The sequence below is a fragment of the Leptopilina boulardi genome, unplaced genomic scaffold, assembly GCF_019393585.1.
Source record: "Leptopilina boulardi isolate dan_hultmark-lab unplaced genomic scaffold, ZJU_Lbou_2.1 LbouV2_278, whole genome shotgun sequence".
In the NCBI taxonomy this organism is placed as follows: Eukaryota; Metazoa; Arthropoda; class Insecta; order Hymenoptera; family Figitidae; genus Leptopilina; species Leptopilina boulardi.
This window is the reverse complement of record NW_026137838.1, coordinates 3,295,155-3,311,586: the sequence shown is the minus strand read 5'-3', so window position 1 is coordinate 3,311,586 and position 16,432 is coordinate 3,295,155. Positions and strand designations below refer to the sequence as shown.

The 16,432-nt window shown below is 27.6% G+C and overlaps 3 protein-coding genes across 5 annotated transcripts; 1 reads left to right on the top strand and 2 right to left on the bottom strand.

The window, feature by feature from the left end:
- Window positions 1-326: 326 nt before the first annotated feature.
- LOC127281909 (uncharacterized) lies at window positions 327-1,480 on the bottom strand. The gene is made up of 4 exons (XM_051305890.1): window positions 1,333-1,480; window positions 907-1,038; window positions 729-808; window positions 327-667 (listed from the first exon to the last, which is right to left on the bottom strand). The coding sequence occupies exons 1-4, from the start codon at window positions 1,346-1,348 to the stop codon at window positions 554-556; spliced, it is 342 nt and encodes a 113-aa protein (XP_051161847.1). The 5' UTR covers window positions 1,349-1,480; the 3' UTR covers window positions 327-553.
- A 55-nt stretch (window positions 1,481-1,535) lies between these two features.
- LOC127281902 (calcineurin-binding protein cabin-1-like) lies at window positions 1,536-11,483 on the top strand. The gene is made up of 18 exons (XM_051305878.1): window positions 1,536-1,680; window positions 1,924-2,190; window positions 2,465-4,305; window positions 4,381-4,533; window positions 4,619-4,807; window positions 4,969-5,109; window positions 5,177-5,357; window positions 5,481-5,605; window positions 5,682-5,874; window positions 5,955-6,253; window positions 6,322-7,098; window positions 7,160-8,264; window positions 8,331-8,589; window positions 8,665-8,918; window positions 8,997-9,160; window positions 9,240-9,513; window positions 9,580-9,702; window positions 9,783-11,483. The coding sequence occupies exons 2-18, from the start codon at window positions 2,107-2,109 to the stop codon at window positions 11,481-11,483; spliced, it is 7,863 nt and encodes a 2,620-aa protein (XP_051161835.1). The 5' UTR covers window positions 1,536-1,680; window positions 1,924-2,106.
- Window positions 11,484-12,327: 844 nt separating this feature from the next.
- On the bottom strand, window positions 12,328-15,776 carry LOC127281905 (regucalcin-like). Of its 3 annotated transcripts, XM_051305886.1 has the most exons (8): window positions 15,700-15,776; window positions 14,896-14,960; window positions 14,154-14,246; window positions 13,465-13,640; window positions 13,132-13,341; window positions 12,838-13,047; window positions 12,638-12,750; window positions 12,328-12,572 (listed from the first exon to the last, which is right to left on the bottom strand). In XM_051305886.1, the coding sequence occupies exons 3-8, from the start codon at window positions 14,216-14,218 to the stop codon at window positions 12,336-12,338; spliced, it is 1,011 nt and encodes a 336-aa protein (XP_051161843.1). In that variant the 5' UTR covers window positions 14,219-14,246; window positions 14,896-14,960; window positions 15,700-15,776; the 3' UTR covers window positions 12,328-12,335. The 3 variants fall into 3 exon arrangements, with proteins under 3 accessions (XP_051161843.1, XP_051161842.1, XP_051161844.1); XM_051305885.1 differs by lacking the exon at window positions 15,700-15,776 and having other exon boundaries at window positions 14,896-15,357; XM_051305887.1 differs by lacking the exons at window positions 14,154-14,246; window positions 14,896-14,960; window positions 15,700-15,776 and adding an exon at window positions 13,858-14,089.
- Window positions 15,777-16,432: the final 656 nt, after the last annotated feature.

The window sequence follows — 16,432 nt, the reverse complement described above, 5'->3', positions numbered from 1 at the left end:
GGAGCCTACAAGAAGTTTGAAATTTGAAATTAACTTCATTCTAAATAACGAAATGTTCCCGTGAAGCGATAACCACTTCGAAAATATCTTTTTTTTATTTTTCTTATATATTAATTGATAAATTTAATTACCACTTGTGAGAAAAAATAAAAAAGAAGCCACCTATTGAATTCATTTTTTTATTTGAATTTCGATTCATCGATCCATTCGATTTTCAAAATGGCGGCGATGGCACTTGAAGAAAAAGTAAACAAATATTTTTTTATTTCATTTCGCTTCTAAATAAAAGATATTAAAAATAGAAACAGGTATTTATAAAGCATATGTTAATTAAAATTGTTTGTTTAATGTATATAAATAGATTTAATATTTTTACAGTCTTAATTATGGTAAATCTAAGGACACTTTTATAGGTTATATATTGTGGTGACAGTTAACAAATCACAATAATACGGAACGTTTTTTTACAAAGAAGTAAATGCAAATTTTCTATTGAACATGTTCTATTTACAAAATGAAAGCGAATTTTAAATACTAGAATAAAATAAAATAATTATTCATAAACATCGGGATGATTTATAGTCACTAATACAGTGAATATTGCTATTGTTCCCAAAATTCCAGTAACAATAGCCGCAACCAATTGTGGACATCGTTTAAACATCACCTATAAATTTTTATTTTTAATAATTACTAAATAAATTAATTACTAATTAAAATATTCTTACCATGAGTAAAATGATCAATGTTAAAATAAATACAGAACCAACAGGTAAAAGATACGTCACGGCTCCATATTTATCTGAAGCTTTAAAATAATTTTTATTATTATTTTTTTCTTTTATTTAAAAAACACTTATTATTTATTTCTTTACACATTTATAGAAATAATTAAAAAATTCTTACACTTTCTAAACCAATGATTGTAAATTCCAAAATTTGCCATACGAATTTTTCTGATTAAAATGTTTTTTGTATTTTCAGAATTTAATTCATTCAGGGAATCCAATGATTTATTTTCATTCGCATAAAAATCTCCTGAAATTTAATTTAATTAACGTCATTGAGGATCTTTTTATCGAAATGAAAGACAACTTTCAGAATCAAAAAGATGAATAATTAATTTTATCTGAGGTTAGTATTTACATTTTGTACAAAATTATTTGTTTAAGAAATTTTCTTTTAATAACTACTTACAATCAACGTCGCAATTAACAAAAAATAAAGATTTTTGATAAATAAACCAAATTGATAAATAAATACGAAATCTTTTTTTTTTTGTCAGTATAATTAAAAATAAAACTTTTTTTTGTAATAAAATTTTGTTTTTACCTGAAAAAGTCGGCATGATTTATTTTTTATATTTTAATCATTCAATCTTTTTAAAACAATAGGAGTTCTTCTTCTGTTTTTTATATTAGATTTTATGTATTTATTGTTTTCCTCCAATCGTGGAAACACTTACAAAAGGATTTCTTTCTCATCTTTGAAACTTTATGGCTAGTTGGTGTGCACTATTTAGTCTTGATTTATTCCTCACGTGATAAACAGTGTCAAAGGTTCGCAAAAAACTGCAAAAACAACATTAGAACCTTCCAATCATCTTCGTTTATAGATACAAATCATCTCGATTTATAGATAAATCAAAATATATTGAAAACTGTTAGAAAAATTAAAAAAGTAAGTAAATAAATTAAATTTTTAAGGAAAAATAAATTAGGAATATTATTTTGAATTCATTATTTTATAAATATAAAATAAAAAATGAAATAAGTAGAGGATAATTTTACAAATTACCGCCAATATTAAATTTTATTTTCAAAATTACCGCCCATTTGTTTTTTTTAGAAAAAGAAGAACATTTCTTTTATTAAGCAAAGAAATTTCATTATTTATTAATTTGTCGTTTGTATTTATTAACAGGTACAGTTTTGGAAAATCATCTGAAAAACTTTCAGATTATTATAAGATAAATTAAATATACAGAATTCATTGCGCGCAGTTACAAATATGGCGTTTAGTGCTACGTGCTACACAACTATGAACCGGTTGTAATGTTTTTGCAAACGTGATTTTTTATTGAAATAAATTTCAAATTAAAAAACAATGATAAAAATAACAGCATTAAATGAGGTTTCGACCAGAGAAGATGAGGAAGAAGATGTTACAACAATTACAAAAGAGGCTGAGGTACATTTTTGCAAGCTAATTAATATGCATTTCCCAAGCGAACATAACCTCAAATTGTTATAACAATGAACAATATATCAAAATATTTATAATCAATTTTAAATAATTTTTATTTATTCATATTATTATTTATAAATTTAGTATTTTTAATTAATTACAAGAAAATGAAATTAGTTTTTTTTTTATTGTCCAACTGTTTTTGAAGTTTTTTTTTTTTTAAATTTGATTTCACTGATATTAAAAGATTTTATATTAAATTATTTTCTTCTTTTAGGAACAAATTGCCCTTACTGAATATAATAGAGCATTACAATTGATGCAAGAAAATAAAAAAGAAGATGCTTTGATTGTTTTTAAAGATTTACTTGAGACAGAACTATTAGATCAGGTGGAGAAACCAGAAGTGCCTGATGGAAGAACACGACCAATGTTATCATTGAAATATGCTTGTTTCAAAAATATTGGTAGTATACAAACAGAATTGGAAAATTATGAGGATGCAATTGAAAATTATTGGGAAGCTGCGAATTTAGATGATACAGATGTTACACTTTGGCAAAGAATTGGAATGTTAGCGATGAAAATTGCAAATCTTGAACTCGCTTGTTCAGCTTTTAAATATGGATTAAAATGTAATCCCAATCATTGGCCATGTTTGGATAATATTATTAAAGTTTTATATGCAGTTCCTGATTATATGAATTGTTTATTGTATATTTCTATGGCACTTGAACGCGATTCAACATATATTAGAGGCTTGGCGTATCGTAATCAAATTTTTAAACAAGTACCTTGTCTAGAGGAATCTTATAAACTTTATAATAGCGATTGGGCATTGGATCCACCTCTTGATACTGAATATGATCAGGTGATTGGGGAAAAACTTTTGGAAGAAGTGAAAGAAATTGCTGAAAAATGGGCCGAAGTTTGTCGACCGGAATTTAATTTTACTCCCTTGCCTCTATTGTCATTTCATAAACCACTTTCTCATTATTCTTGGTTTGAATTGGGCGAACGTTTAGTTAATATACACGAGTATGTGTTTAAAAATGATATCAGTTTTGCGAGTAAAGTCAGCATTGTTATTGAAAATTCAGAAGATGCTGAGAAAAAAACATCGGATGAGGAAAATATGGAAATTGATGGCGATATTGAAATTAAAATTGATGAAGAATCGATTAATTTGAAAAAGGAGGAGCAAAATATGAAAGAAGACGAAGAAGAACGTAAAAAGGAGGAAGAGCGAAAGAGAGAAGAAGAAGAAGAATGTAAAAAGGAGGAAGAGCGAAAAAGGAAAGAAGAATATAAAAAAGAGGAAGAGAGGAAAAAGGAAGAAGAACGAAAAAAGGAGGAAGAGATAAAAAAAGAAGAGGAAATAAAGAAGAGAGAAGAAGAGCCGCCAGTGTTTGACATTGACGACGATACTCCAGTTTCTGATAACGATGCCATAATGGAAATTGATAACGACGACGATATTAAATCATGTTCGAGTGATATTCAAGTTATTGAATTGGAGGATCCACTCAAATTGTCCGAATCCGATATTCTTTTGGACGATGATAATGATTTTAAATTTTTCGATACCGATATGGAAATGGAAAAATTGTCCGACGAGAAGGATAGTGAAAAATTGCCAATTACGGAAATTGAAATTGCATCAGTTAAAAAGGAAAACGAAAAATTGCCAATTGAAAAGGAAATTGAAAAATTGCCAACAGAGAAGGAAATTGAAAAAAAGGAAGCTGATAAATCAAAGAAAAATAATGATTCTGTTATTGAAAAATCAATGAATGTGGAGAAAATTGATGATAATGATACTATCAAGCAGAATGATAAATCAAACGATAAATCCAATGATAAATCATCAAAGGTTGATGAGAAATCAAATGATAAATCGAATGATAAATCGAATGATAAATCGGAGAATAAAGATGAGAGTCAAAAAGTGAAAAAACGACGAAGAAGTTCTTTGTGTTTTTTGCAACAATGGGCTTGGAGTGCAAATAATACGAGAAGATCAGCGAGAGTTCGTGGAGGGTCCAATCGAAAGGAAGCCGAGAGAGATGATGTTCTTTTGGAGGAAACGTTACGAAGAATTTTTCCCAGCAGTTTATTGTAAGTATTTAATATTCAAATTTGCAAATTTTTTTTAATTATTTTAACTATTAATTTTATTATTTTTTGTTTCAGATCTGAAAATGTGAAATTTTCCCGAGAAGAACCTTCAAAATCGATGGACGATTCAATGGACACAATGGATTTATATCAATTATTTGCTAATAAAGAAAGTACTGAGGGAATTGCAAGTGCAGAAAGTTCAAAACCAACAAGTCCTCAAGATTGGTAATTAATTATTTTTATATATTGAATAAAAAAAATTGCAATCGCGAGTAATTATAAAATACTAATTATTATTTTTCTTTTACAGCGTACAACAAAATTATTTCGGTTCAGAATTAGAAAAAGCTGATGTCGAAGCTTTTATCAATGAACATAGTTGTAAAAATAATTTAATGATCATCATAGCAAAATATACGGAATTTTTGTGCACAAAATGGAATCTTGAATGGCCTAAAGGACTTTCTGAAATATACTTACAAGCCTATAAATTCACAAGGTAAGAAAATAATTAATTTAAATTCAATTTTTTAATTTGAAAAAGATTTTTTTGGTAAAATTAGTTTAATTACAGTGTAATTTATTCAAGTAATAATAATTAAATGAAATATACATTAGAGAAAAATGAATTTTTAATAAAAAATATTGTTTCTAATTTAGAGAACACATTCCACATTCTCCATTTGGTGATGAATCGGAAGATGAAATTTTGAAATTAGATTCTGAAATGTCTTTACTATTTGGAGAACTTTATACTGATCGATGGTTAGATAATAAACCGGAAGTTGTTCCACCTTCAAAGTAAGAGTTATATTTGTAAAAATATTTGTTTTAATTAGAATTTCAAAAATTGTATCTTTAATTCTAGTTTACAATCATTTGGAAATGGAATGCCGTCTGAAGAACTTGGATACATTATTTTCTCGAGTGTAAGAAACAATTTAATTAACGAGGAGAATATACTTTTCTTGTTAAGGGTTTTGTGGCTAAAAGCAAATATATTCCTTTGCCAAGGGGAAATGGATATTGTTGTCGAAACTTTAGAATTGGTAAGTTCTTAATTATGATAATAAGATAATAATATTAAATAAATTCTTCTTTTTTTTACTGATTAATGTTTTAAAAAATAATTTCCAATTGACGTATTTGTTAATGAATAAAATATTTTCCAGTTGTTGAATTACATGCGTCAGTTGAACGGCGAAATTCCTAGTGCATTTCTCAAGCTTAAAAATTGTAAATATCATTCTCACATTAGTATTAAAGCTGTTGAAAAATTGTTGCTGTCAATTCAAAGGTTTGGAAATTTACTAAAAAAAAATTAAATATTTTAATTTTTTTCTAAAAAGTAACATTTTAATTTTTTTTTGTAGGGGTCAGAAATTAAAAGAAATCAAAAAACTTTACGAAGAAAAGAAATATGTAGAGCTAGTGGCAATTTTAAAAGAAACTTTTCAGTATGCAAAACAAGCGAGCAGATGTAGTGTTAACAATGATGTGATTGTTGATCGTATTGATCAACTTCATATGTTATTGGACAGTTTATGGAAACTTAAAGAATACGAGGTAAATAATTTCGAAAACAATAATTTACAATTTTATTTTTTTCTTTTTACAAAAATAATCTAATTTTTTTATTATTACAGGAGTGTTATATTTGGTCCGAGGTTTGTTTAAATGAAGCGTGGAAAACTTACATAAACAGTTCAGATGAGGACGTACAGAAGAAATGGTCTAATTTGATTATAAAAATTCTTGAAAAAATGGACGCTTGTAGCAGTGAAGATAACATTTTAGTGCAATACTTAGATGTGGAATTTCGATCTCGTCTAGTTCAAAATTTGGTTCACATTGTTTGTCATCAATTAGATGTACCTGATAATGTCACAGAAATGACTTTTAAAACTGTCTTGCCCTGGATTCTTCTTCATTATATTTTACAATTGTAAGTTTAAACAAGAAAACATTTTCTTCTTTTTCTATTTATTGATTAATAATCATTAATTATTTCAGTGAAGAAGATAAAGAGCGAGCAAAATCAAACACCACCGATAAGAATAAAAGTCAATCATCGCAAAATTTAGAATCTGACGAAGAAGATGAGGACAAAGATATTCCAACATCGTTGATGGTTCTTTTTATAGCTCACGATTTTTTGGGTCGTCGTCGTTGGTGTACAATGAATCAAGCGAAACTTCTTATTTTTATAATGAATTTAATAATTCCAAAACTTCGTAGTCCACAATATTCAAATATTCGCGATAAATTGACAAAATATTTAGAACAAATTTTGTATTGTCTCTTTGGACATCCAGTGAGGCAAAATAAAGCAAGACCAAAACATCTCGAGGATCATGAAGTTACACAAATTGACATCACATGGCAATCGGCACAATTACTTTTTGATTTTTATAAACCTGATGTTTTACCAGAATTCGATACTCCACGTGCGTCATCAATTTCAATTGATACTGAATCACTTTTTAAGCGAATCAGTAAATTTATACCGCAGGAAACTGATCCTAATCAAATGTTAGAAGACATGACTGATTATATCACGGGTGAAAAGAAAGAAATGCCAATTGTTGCAAAATTACCAAATGATCAAATTTCAACATTATACTATTTACTCGCTGATTATTATTTTAAATATCAAAAATGGATTCTCGCAGCTCGATATTATTTATTTCATTTGTGCTTTCAACCAACGGAAGTTAATTCCTGGGTTGGATTGGCCATGTCCACGGCAACAGTAATTGAAACATGGCTCAACAATTGTCGACCAAACATGTGAGTATTAAATTTTATTTTTAACAAATTCATTTCTATTTATAAAAATTTTGTTTTTCAGAAAAGAAGATAAATTTCTCGTGAAAGCAAAACTTGCACAATGCAGTTTTCAACGTGCAATTGAATTGTCACCGGCAAATTTGTTAATTTGGACAGAATATGGAAATTTTGTTTATATGATTCATTCATTTTGTTCGCGTTTATTAAAAGCCGAAAGCGAATCATTGAATATAGACAGATTTAAAGTTTTAGAAACGCGAAAAGATGAAATGTTGACAATAGCTGCAAATTGTTTTTCATCGGCAAATCGTATTTTCATGACTTATGATGGAATTGATGAAATACAGGATGATCGTTGGCTTTGTCAATATATGCTTGCAAAAATTGCCGAAAAACAAAATGAAGATCCACCCATATTTCTTGGACATTATTCAAAAGCATCGGAATTATTAAAACAAAGTAAGGCACAATATCCTGAACGAATAAATCATAAAACACCACAAAATCTTTCAGTTGAAGCATTAGAGGTTCATTATCGTATTCATGCGAGTATTCTCAAATATTTAGAACAAAATGAGGGAAAACCATTGAAAAAATCATTGGGTAAATTATTTGAAGAACATCTTAATAAATGTGCACAAAGTTCATTTATGAAATTCCCATCGAAATTAAATTGTAATCCTGAATTTGATAAAGTGTTGATTAAATCGTTTCATGGACAAAATAATATTGTAAAAGCAAATGCTGTGCAAAATCGTTCGAGTAGTATTGAGGAAATTGAAATTGTAGATAAATCGGCTGCAAATAAAGTGACTGAGTCTTTGAAAACGGATAATCGTAAACGATGTTCCGATGAGCCAATATCTGATAATGGAAAGAAAATGAAATTAACTGGTGTTTCTCATCTTCAATTAATGCAAGATGTTGTTGGATTGATTGATGATTTAATTGATAATGTCTGTGAGATTGCGATGCAAAATAAAGGTAACAGTGATGAAATCACAATTATCTCTAGTGATGAAAATGATGAAATTAAATCACAAGCGATTATTGATGGAAACGAATTGATGGAGATTGATGAGAATGGTATTATGGAATCGGGGGAAAAAATGCAAACAATGGAAGAAGATTTACGAAAAATTGAGCCACGAAAGGATGAAGGACAGGTATTTTTTTATCTACTTTTTTAAATTTTATTTTTTTTATGTATTTTATTATTACTTAATTTATAGGAGATGGAAATAAAGGAAAAATTGATCGAAAGGAAGAAAATTTTGAGAAAAGAGGGAGCTTTGGCTCGAAGGGGCTCGCAGGAAAGTACAACAACACAAACGAGCACAACTGAGACGAATAATTCCAGTTCAAGTAGCAGTGATGATAGTACGAGCAGTGAAGATAGTTCCGATAGTGATAGTTCCAGTGATAGCGATAGTGAATCTGCAGAAAGTGAAATTGAAAAGAAGAAAAAAGAGAACGAAAATTCTGAAGAAGGTGATTAATAAAATTTGTAATTAAAATTAATTTTATAATTAATTTTATATTTAATCTTAAATATTTTAATTGTAGAAGAATGTTTCAACGACAACGAAACTGCATTACTGATCGCTCACTGTTTAGCTGGATTGGAACAATGTATTTTAAGATTTCCCGAACACTATAAATCGTTATATCGTATGGCGCATTTCTTTTATTACAACAAAATTGCCAAAAATTCAACAACATGCCGACAATTATTATTGGAAACTTATTCATGCCAATTTTATCAATCACAAACAGTGCAAGGACTTTTTGCCGATAGAAAAAGTACCAATTTTTTTAATGTAAGTTCCACAATTTAATTATTGTTCTTTTTTTTCAATTAATTTATTATTAGAATTGAAAATAATTTTCTTAATCAGGGTGTCTGGAGAATACCGAGTCCCGATGTTGATAGAGCGGGAAGTTTTGCCTCTCATATGTCAAGATGTGTTGTGTTATTGATGCAAGTTTTAAAAGAGACAGGAGACAGTAAAATGCTCATGGAAATATGTGTTCAACTTCAAAAAGTTCCTGAATCTGACAAGTAAAGATTTTTTAATTTGCATTACAATTTTTGCAATTTAATTATTGTGTTTTTATTTTGTTTTTTTTTTTTTTTTTAGAAAATATTTGAGAGATTCGGAAAGAGAACAACTTTCTCGCCAAGCGTGGACACTTTGTGCACAATCACTTAGGAGTAGAATTCAATCTATGGATCCACCATCGACGACCGATGTATCACAATTGCCGAGAGGTGATAAAAGAACCCAAACTTTACTCGACGTTTATCATATTCATCAGCAAATTGTCAAGAAAGATTCCCAATGGTCGGAATCGCAAGTTTCGTATTCTCGTAATTTATTGGTTCAGTCTTATAAAGCGTACATTGGAACTAAAGTAAGTGCTTTTTTAAATTAATTTTTGTCAAGAGAACAAAAAATTAATTTTTTCCTTTTTTTTTAGAACGTGGAGGGAAATGTCGTTGAGGCTGCTCTGAAATACTGCCAACAGGCGAACAAAATTGCAGCCATTTCCATTTTGACTGCCTCTGCAACTGTTACAACTTCCGCTACGACAACTGTTTCCGTAATTTCTTTTCTATTTTCTGTTTAGAATTTTGCTTTTCATTTATATTTTTTGTCAATGCTCTGAATTTTGTATTTCAGACAATTGCAACGAATTCAACGTCGACAACAAGTATTCCCCAGGTGACACAGAGCAAAAAACCGCCAAAGACAACGTCATCGGTGACAGGTCGACCACGTGGACGTCCAAGGAATGTGAACCAGCATCTTCAAAGTTTGCAGCACGACAGTATGAGTAATCAATTTAATTCTAAAGGAGCATATTCGAATTATCACAATAGCACAACATCAGGTAATCGTTCACTAATGAATCCATTCTGTTTGAATCCGTTACTCGATCCAACCATGTTAGCCGCTATGTTATCCTCTGGCGTAGGCGGTGGCGTGATGGATCCTTACTTTGCGATGAATTACTTGAATCAGATGGGAAACTATCAAGATATTTTCAGACAATATCAAAGTAATATCTCATCAATAACGAATTTAGCAACTAGTCTCAGTAATACATCGTCGTCGAGCAATGTGACCAACATGAACAATGCTTCGACGATGAGCACCACGACTAGTAACAATAGTAATATTACCACTACCCCCAATATCAATCAGTTTGCCAACATAAATAATCACAGTAATTTAACAGTCAAACAGAAGATAAACCTGGCTAATAATTCAGCAACAACTCGATCATCGCCACTCTATCAACAATCATCAACCACAACAACAACAACCTCATCAATTAAGGAACGACCGGACATCTCAATTACACCCGTTGGTTCATCATCCTATAAACAAAAATTCCCCTCAAATTCCAATTTTCCTCAAACATCAAAAACATCACAAATGTCACTACTTAAAAATTCACCAACTACATTATCTATTCCATCATCTTCAATTCCACCTTCAATTCCACCTGTGAAACCATTCTCTACTCCTGTGAAACCAATTTCTAAATCAAATACCACAAAATCTATCCCTCCGATAAAATCAAGTTCCACGCCACCAAAACCACCCCCGGTTTCTAAATCAATAATCCCTCCGGTGAAATCTTTACCACCTTCGACAAAACAATCATCACAAATGCGAGTGACAAATCCTCAGCCTGCTCACAATTCATCACAGTATACATCTCTCAAGGGCAACAATACTGTCGTCACTCCAAGTATGCTGACACTTCCATCATCATCATCATCAACATCAGCATCAACGCAACAGAATCGCGCCGGCAATACATTGCAACATAAATTACAATCGAAGAAACAATCAAGTGTTATGAATCCAGTGAAAAAATCACAAAAATCCACTACCAATTTCCCGCAATTATCAAATTATCATCATCATCATCTTCATACACAATTTTCGTCATCTTCATCACAACATTCATATTTACCATCGGAATTAAGTGTCTCTGTAAATCCAGTTGGCAAATTTCCAACTTCCAAATCACCCATTTTTCGTAAACAAAAATCCCAGGAATTATCAACAACAACAAATTTGTCTCAATCAAAAGTTAATGAGACACTAACGGCACTTTCACAATTACAACAACAAAATTCAATTGAAATAATTCCACAGCAAAAAAATTTGGATTTTGCAAAAAATCTCACAAAATCATTAAATGGTATGCCTCAAGGTATGCCAGAGAGTCTTAAATCATCAGGTGATCTTTCTGTATTTGAAATAACAAAAAAAAGTGCAAATCCAACGACAAATAATAATAGTAATAAGAGAAATGAAAAAACGGCAACGAAAGAAAGTGTCGAAATTATAACATTAGACGACTGAAATTATCTCACGATTCGGCGATAAAATTTGTGATTTTTTGTTTTGTTTTTAATTGCCGAATCGTGACTTAAAAAAAAAAGGGATGGGGAAGGGTATAAATTGAAATCGAAGCATAAATTTTTGTTGATCGTTATATTAATCAAGTTTAACGATGAACAAGTTTGATATATTATTTTGTACAGAGAAATTTTTTTTTTTTTTTTGCAAAAATTACGAAGGTAGAAAATATTTTTTTACAGTAAATTTTTAATCATATTTGTAGATAGTAAACTTTAAAAATAGAGAAAGAAATTTTTTCTAGTAAACAAATTTTATAACAAATGAAGAAAAAAAAAACATACATCTTTTGAAGAAGATTACAAATTAGTATAATTAAAAATTTAATCATGATTTCAAACACGTCACAGTGAAATTAATTTTCTGAAAATTGCAATTAATAAGTATTATTTTCGTCAATGTCTCTTTTATTGTAGGACACAAAATAATCATACAAAAAAAAAAATATTAATTTTAAGTTTATTTGTAAAAATGTAATTTATTGTTCATTAAATGTTTATAGTGTCTCTAGTGAAAAGAAAAATATTTAACATTTTATAAAGAATACTTTAAGTATCAAAGAAAAGTTTGTGATAATTTATCTTCACTCGTGTATAAATGTTAACATAGTCGCATATATATAATTGTTTATTTATATTTTCCTTAAATGCGTAACAATAAATAGCAAATTTGATACAAAAAAAAAAAAAATATTTTGATTTTCTAGTAATTTTTTTTGAGAAAAATTAATTCTTTTTGTAGTAAAAGAATTCTTTCTTTTATGATAAGAAGAGGATGAGGGAAATAATTTAATAATTAGAATTGTTTATTTAATTTAAAAGAATTTGGAGGATATCCTTTTACTCCTAAATTTTTTAGAGCAAAAATTGTACCGCCTTTGGCATCAATAATTTTTGTTGGAAAATCATAGGATGCTGTTGTCACATATAAAATATCCAAATCAACACCTCCAAATGCAACACTTGTTACCATTTTTGTTGGAAAATCAATAACTTTGAGAACTTTTCCATTTTCTGGATCCACGCGAATTAACTATAGAAATGAATAATTAACGTTAATTAATTTTCTTTAATTCTTCTATAAAAAAATTTTCTAACCTTGGATCCATGGACTAATGCTATCCACAAATTTCCATCAGTATCAATAGTCATACCATCAGGAAATCCTTGAAATCCTTTTTCTTTTACATCAATAATAATTCTTTTATTCGCTGTAAAAAAAAAGGTAAATAATTTTTCATTAATCATTATTTTTGCTTAACTGTATAACTAATTAGAAATTTTTTTTTTTTATTTACAGATATTTCCAGAGGGTAAATCAAAATCATAAGCAAAAACTTTATTTGTCGTTGTGTCAATGAAGTAAAAATTTTTATTATCTTTGCTCCATTCTAAACCGTTGCTTATTGAAACTGAGGAAATTTTTACTTTTGGATCCAATTTTTCATCGATAATATAAAGACTTCCTACTTCTGGTATATTTTTTTCATCAATTTGACACATTGTTCCTGATAAAATTGTGAGTATTATTTTAATATTTATTTAATTTAATTCACTTTCAATGAATAATAAAAATTTAATGTATTAATTACCAGCCCATAGTCTTCCAATTGCATCTACTTTTCCATCATTAAATCTGAAGCCTTTTTTACCTTTTTCGACGCTAATTAATAATTTAATTTCAGGATTTTCATCATTATTTTCACCGTTCCATGTGACTAATACAATATCAGTTCCGGATGTTGCCAGTAATTTTCCCGGTTCACCTTCAACAGTTGTTACAAGACTAACGGGACCATTTTCTACACAAAATTTGGAAAAATTAATTTTTAAAACGATAAGTATTATTATTTATAACATTTTTATTATTAATTATTATATTATTCAATTTTTATTTTCTTTCTAGTTTTTAATTTGGAACAAACTTATAAAAGCATAGAAGACTTCTCCTGTTGCTGGATTATAACTACAAATGTGTTGCTTCCATATTTGAACGAAGTAAAGTTTTTGAGAATGAACATCCCAATGAGGTCCTTCTGAAAGTCCAAATGTCGAGGTGACTTGTTCAAGACTATGGGACTTCTTCAAATAATTTGTATTGCTGTGGAGAAATTTAGAGGTTCGTTTTTATTTTATATTTTTCATAATTAGTAATACACAAATAAATAATAAATTAATATAAATAAATAAAACAACGATAATAAATACTTGACAAAAGAAAAGATAGAAATTTTCCATTGAATAATGAAAATCAATTTTTTAAAAAATCTTAATTAATATATAAATTATACAAAAATATAGTTAAAAACATTACTTACTCATTTTGTGACATTATCAAATTAATTGAATTTTATAAATTTTTTTTGAGAAATAATGTGACACGTTTTCTTAACAACATTCAATTTAATTCTTTAATTATGAATCAAACAAAAATTGTTTATATACAGAATTTATTATTTATTCTATTAATTTTTTTATAAGTCAGTAATTAATTTCTTAATGAATTTTGTAGGTAAATTTTTTTTTTCTAATGAGTGTAGTACATGATTAATAATTAACTGTCTTTGAAGTGAAAGAAGATATCTAAGTTTTGATATTGAATTTAAATACACACCTTTTATCGATTATCTTAGTCCAACAAAGTTGAATGAACATACATAGTATAAAAGTAAGGTGCATTGTCCTAGAAACTATTTACGCTTCTGCTCTACAAATCAGATAAAATAATATTTAACAAAAACAAAGATAATTTTAAAAAAAAAATTTTAAATATCAATTAAAGATAATAATGTAAGCGACTCAATTGTTTTATGTGATTTGAGAAAATAATGTAAAATAAGATTTCTTTTATATTTTGTTTACAATGTAAACAAGAATATAAAAAATGTTACGTAATGCAACATAAATTAATTTTTTAATAAGAAAATTTTAATAACAAATATATTATAATAAAATATAATAGAAAATTATAGAAAATTTCTATTATTATTATTATTATTAAAATTTCTTTAATTAATTTTGAGCCTGGATTCTCATCCAATAGCTCGGGATTATTTTGGTTATTATTTATATTAAATTTTTAGAAAAATAATAGAAATTAAGGAAATACACAATTTAAGGAATAAAATTTGTTAATCACAACCTTATAAAATGACATTAACAAATTTAGGAATGATAGGTAATTTAAATTGGAAACACATAAAGAATTTTAAATTTTTATACGATTGAAGAATAACCGCCAGCTTTAAACGGCAGTATTCTTCGGAATTGGGAATAATGAAAGATTTTAGTAGTTTTTAGAAAAAGATTTCAAAAAGAAATAAATAGAAATAATAGTTATAATTTTTGACACTTACTTTTTATTTAATTTGTAGAAGTTTCCTGAAGATGTAAAATTGCTTTGAATATAAATCTCTCCTTCCTTCAATTGATTAAATAAATTGTAAATTTGTTGAAATTTAAACTTGGTACTTGTAAATTTGAGAAAAACTTATAACTTGTAGAATTGAGTTTTTTTTTCGAATTTTGATTTTTAAGAAAGAATTTGTAAACTTGGAATGACTGACTATTGTACAGAAACATAGGTTTTTAAGGGTTTGTCCCTACTACAATTTTTGAATTTTTAATACTGGGGGAAAATAGCGAAAAAGGGGAAATTTCTTAAAGAGGAGGAAAATTTTGTCATAGGCGTGAAAAAGGGGGTTGAGAAAATTTGCCATTGGGCCCTTTAAAAGAAAAATGGAGAAATTCAAAAGAAAATGGTGAAAAACTCATTAAGAGTTTATTTCTATTGGGCCTTACTGTCATTATATTAATGTTTAAAAAAGATTATTACTTTTGGAAACATATTATCTTGTTTTTGAGAAGAGAGGAAAAGAATTATATATAAATGTAGCCAGATGTAACAAAAACAAATTTGTATTAAAGAAAAAAAAATTTATAAATTTTTTCCTCAAATCCAACGATTAGGTCTTTTACCTTATTTTTTGATATCAATTTGAAAAAAAAATTTATCATTTGTTTACATTTTAAAGAGTTTAAAATTTGAGTGACGTAAATTAAACGATATAAAAATATCACAAATTTTAAAATAAAATTTAAAATATGACCATTTGTTAAAATTACAATTGTTTTTATTTTTAATTTTTGTTTCAACTCACCACAAATATCAGTGTGGAAGATTAATAGCAAATTAAATTTTTTTAACTATACAAATATGAGGCAAAATTCCTGAAATGTCCGAACAAAAAATTAAAAGTTCTCGAATTTAATCCATACTTTTCTAAAATGTTGTTATTGTTGGTGAAAGTCTAAAAATCAATTATTATTGAATTTAATAAAATAGTTTTTAAATTACAACATTTTTAATTTTTTTTTTTTTTAGTCAAGCTTTCCATTGAGATAGTTAAAAATAATTTTAAAAAATCCGATTTTGAGATAAATGTAAATTAACATTTTGACCTTGAATTTCAAGGTCAAATGTTATTTAAAAAAAAAAATTTTATTAACAGCGTGTAGCTCGTCAAAAAAGCTTTAAAAATCATTATATATATGTTAACTTTTATGCATTCTACTTATAAATATTGTACATTAAAAAAAATTTTTTTTTTCAAAAGTCAAAAATTAAAAATGTTGTAATTTAAAAACTATTTTATTAAATTCAATAATAATTGATTTTTAGACTTTCACCAACAATAACAACATTTTAGAAAAGTATGGATTAAATTCGAGAACTTTTAATTTTTTGTTCGGACATTTCAGGAATTTTGCCTCATATACTTTATCAGTAACTTTGAAAACTAGTAAAAATAGTTTATTTATCGATAATATTCTAAACAAGTTTCCTTTTAAAAACAGGAATTGCTAAGAAAGTTAAATATACAATGTATTTAT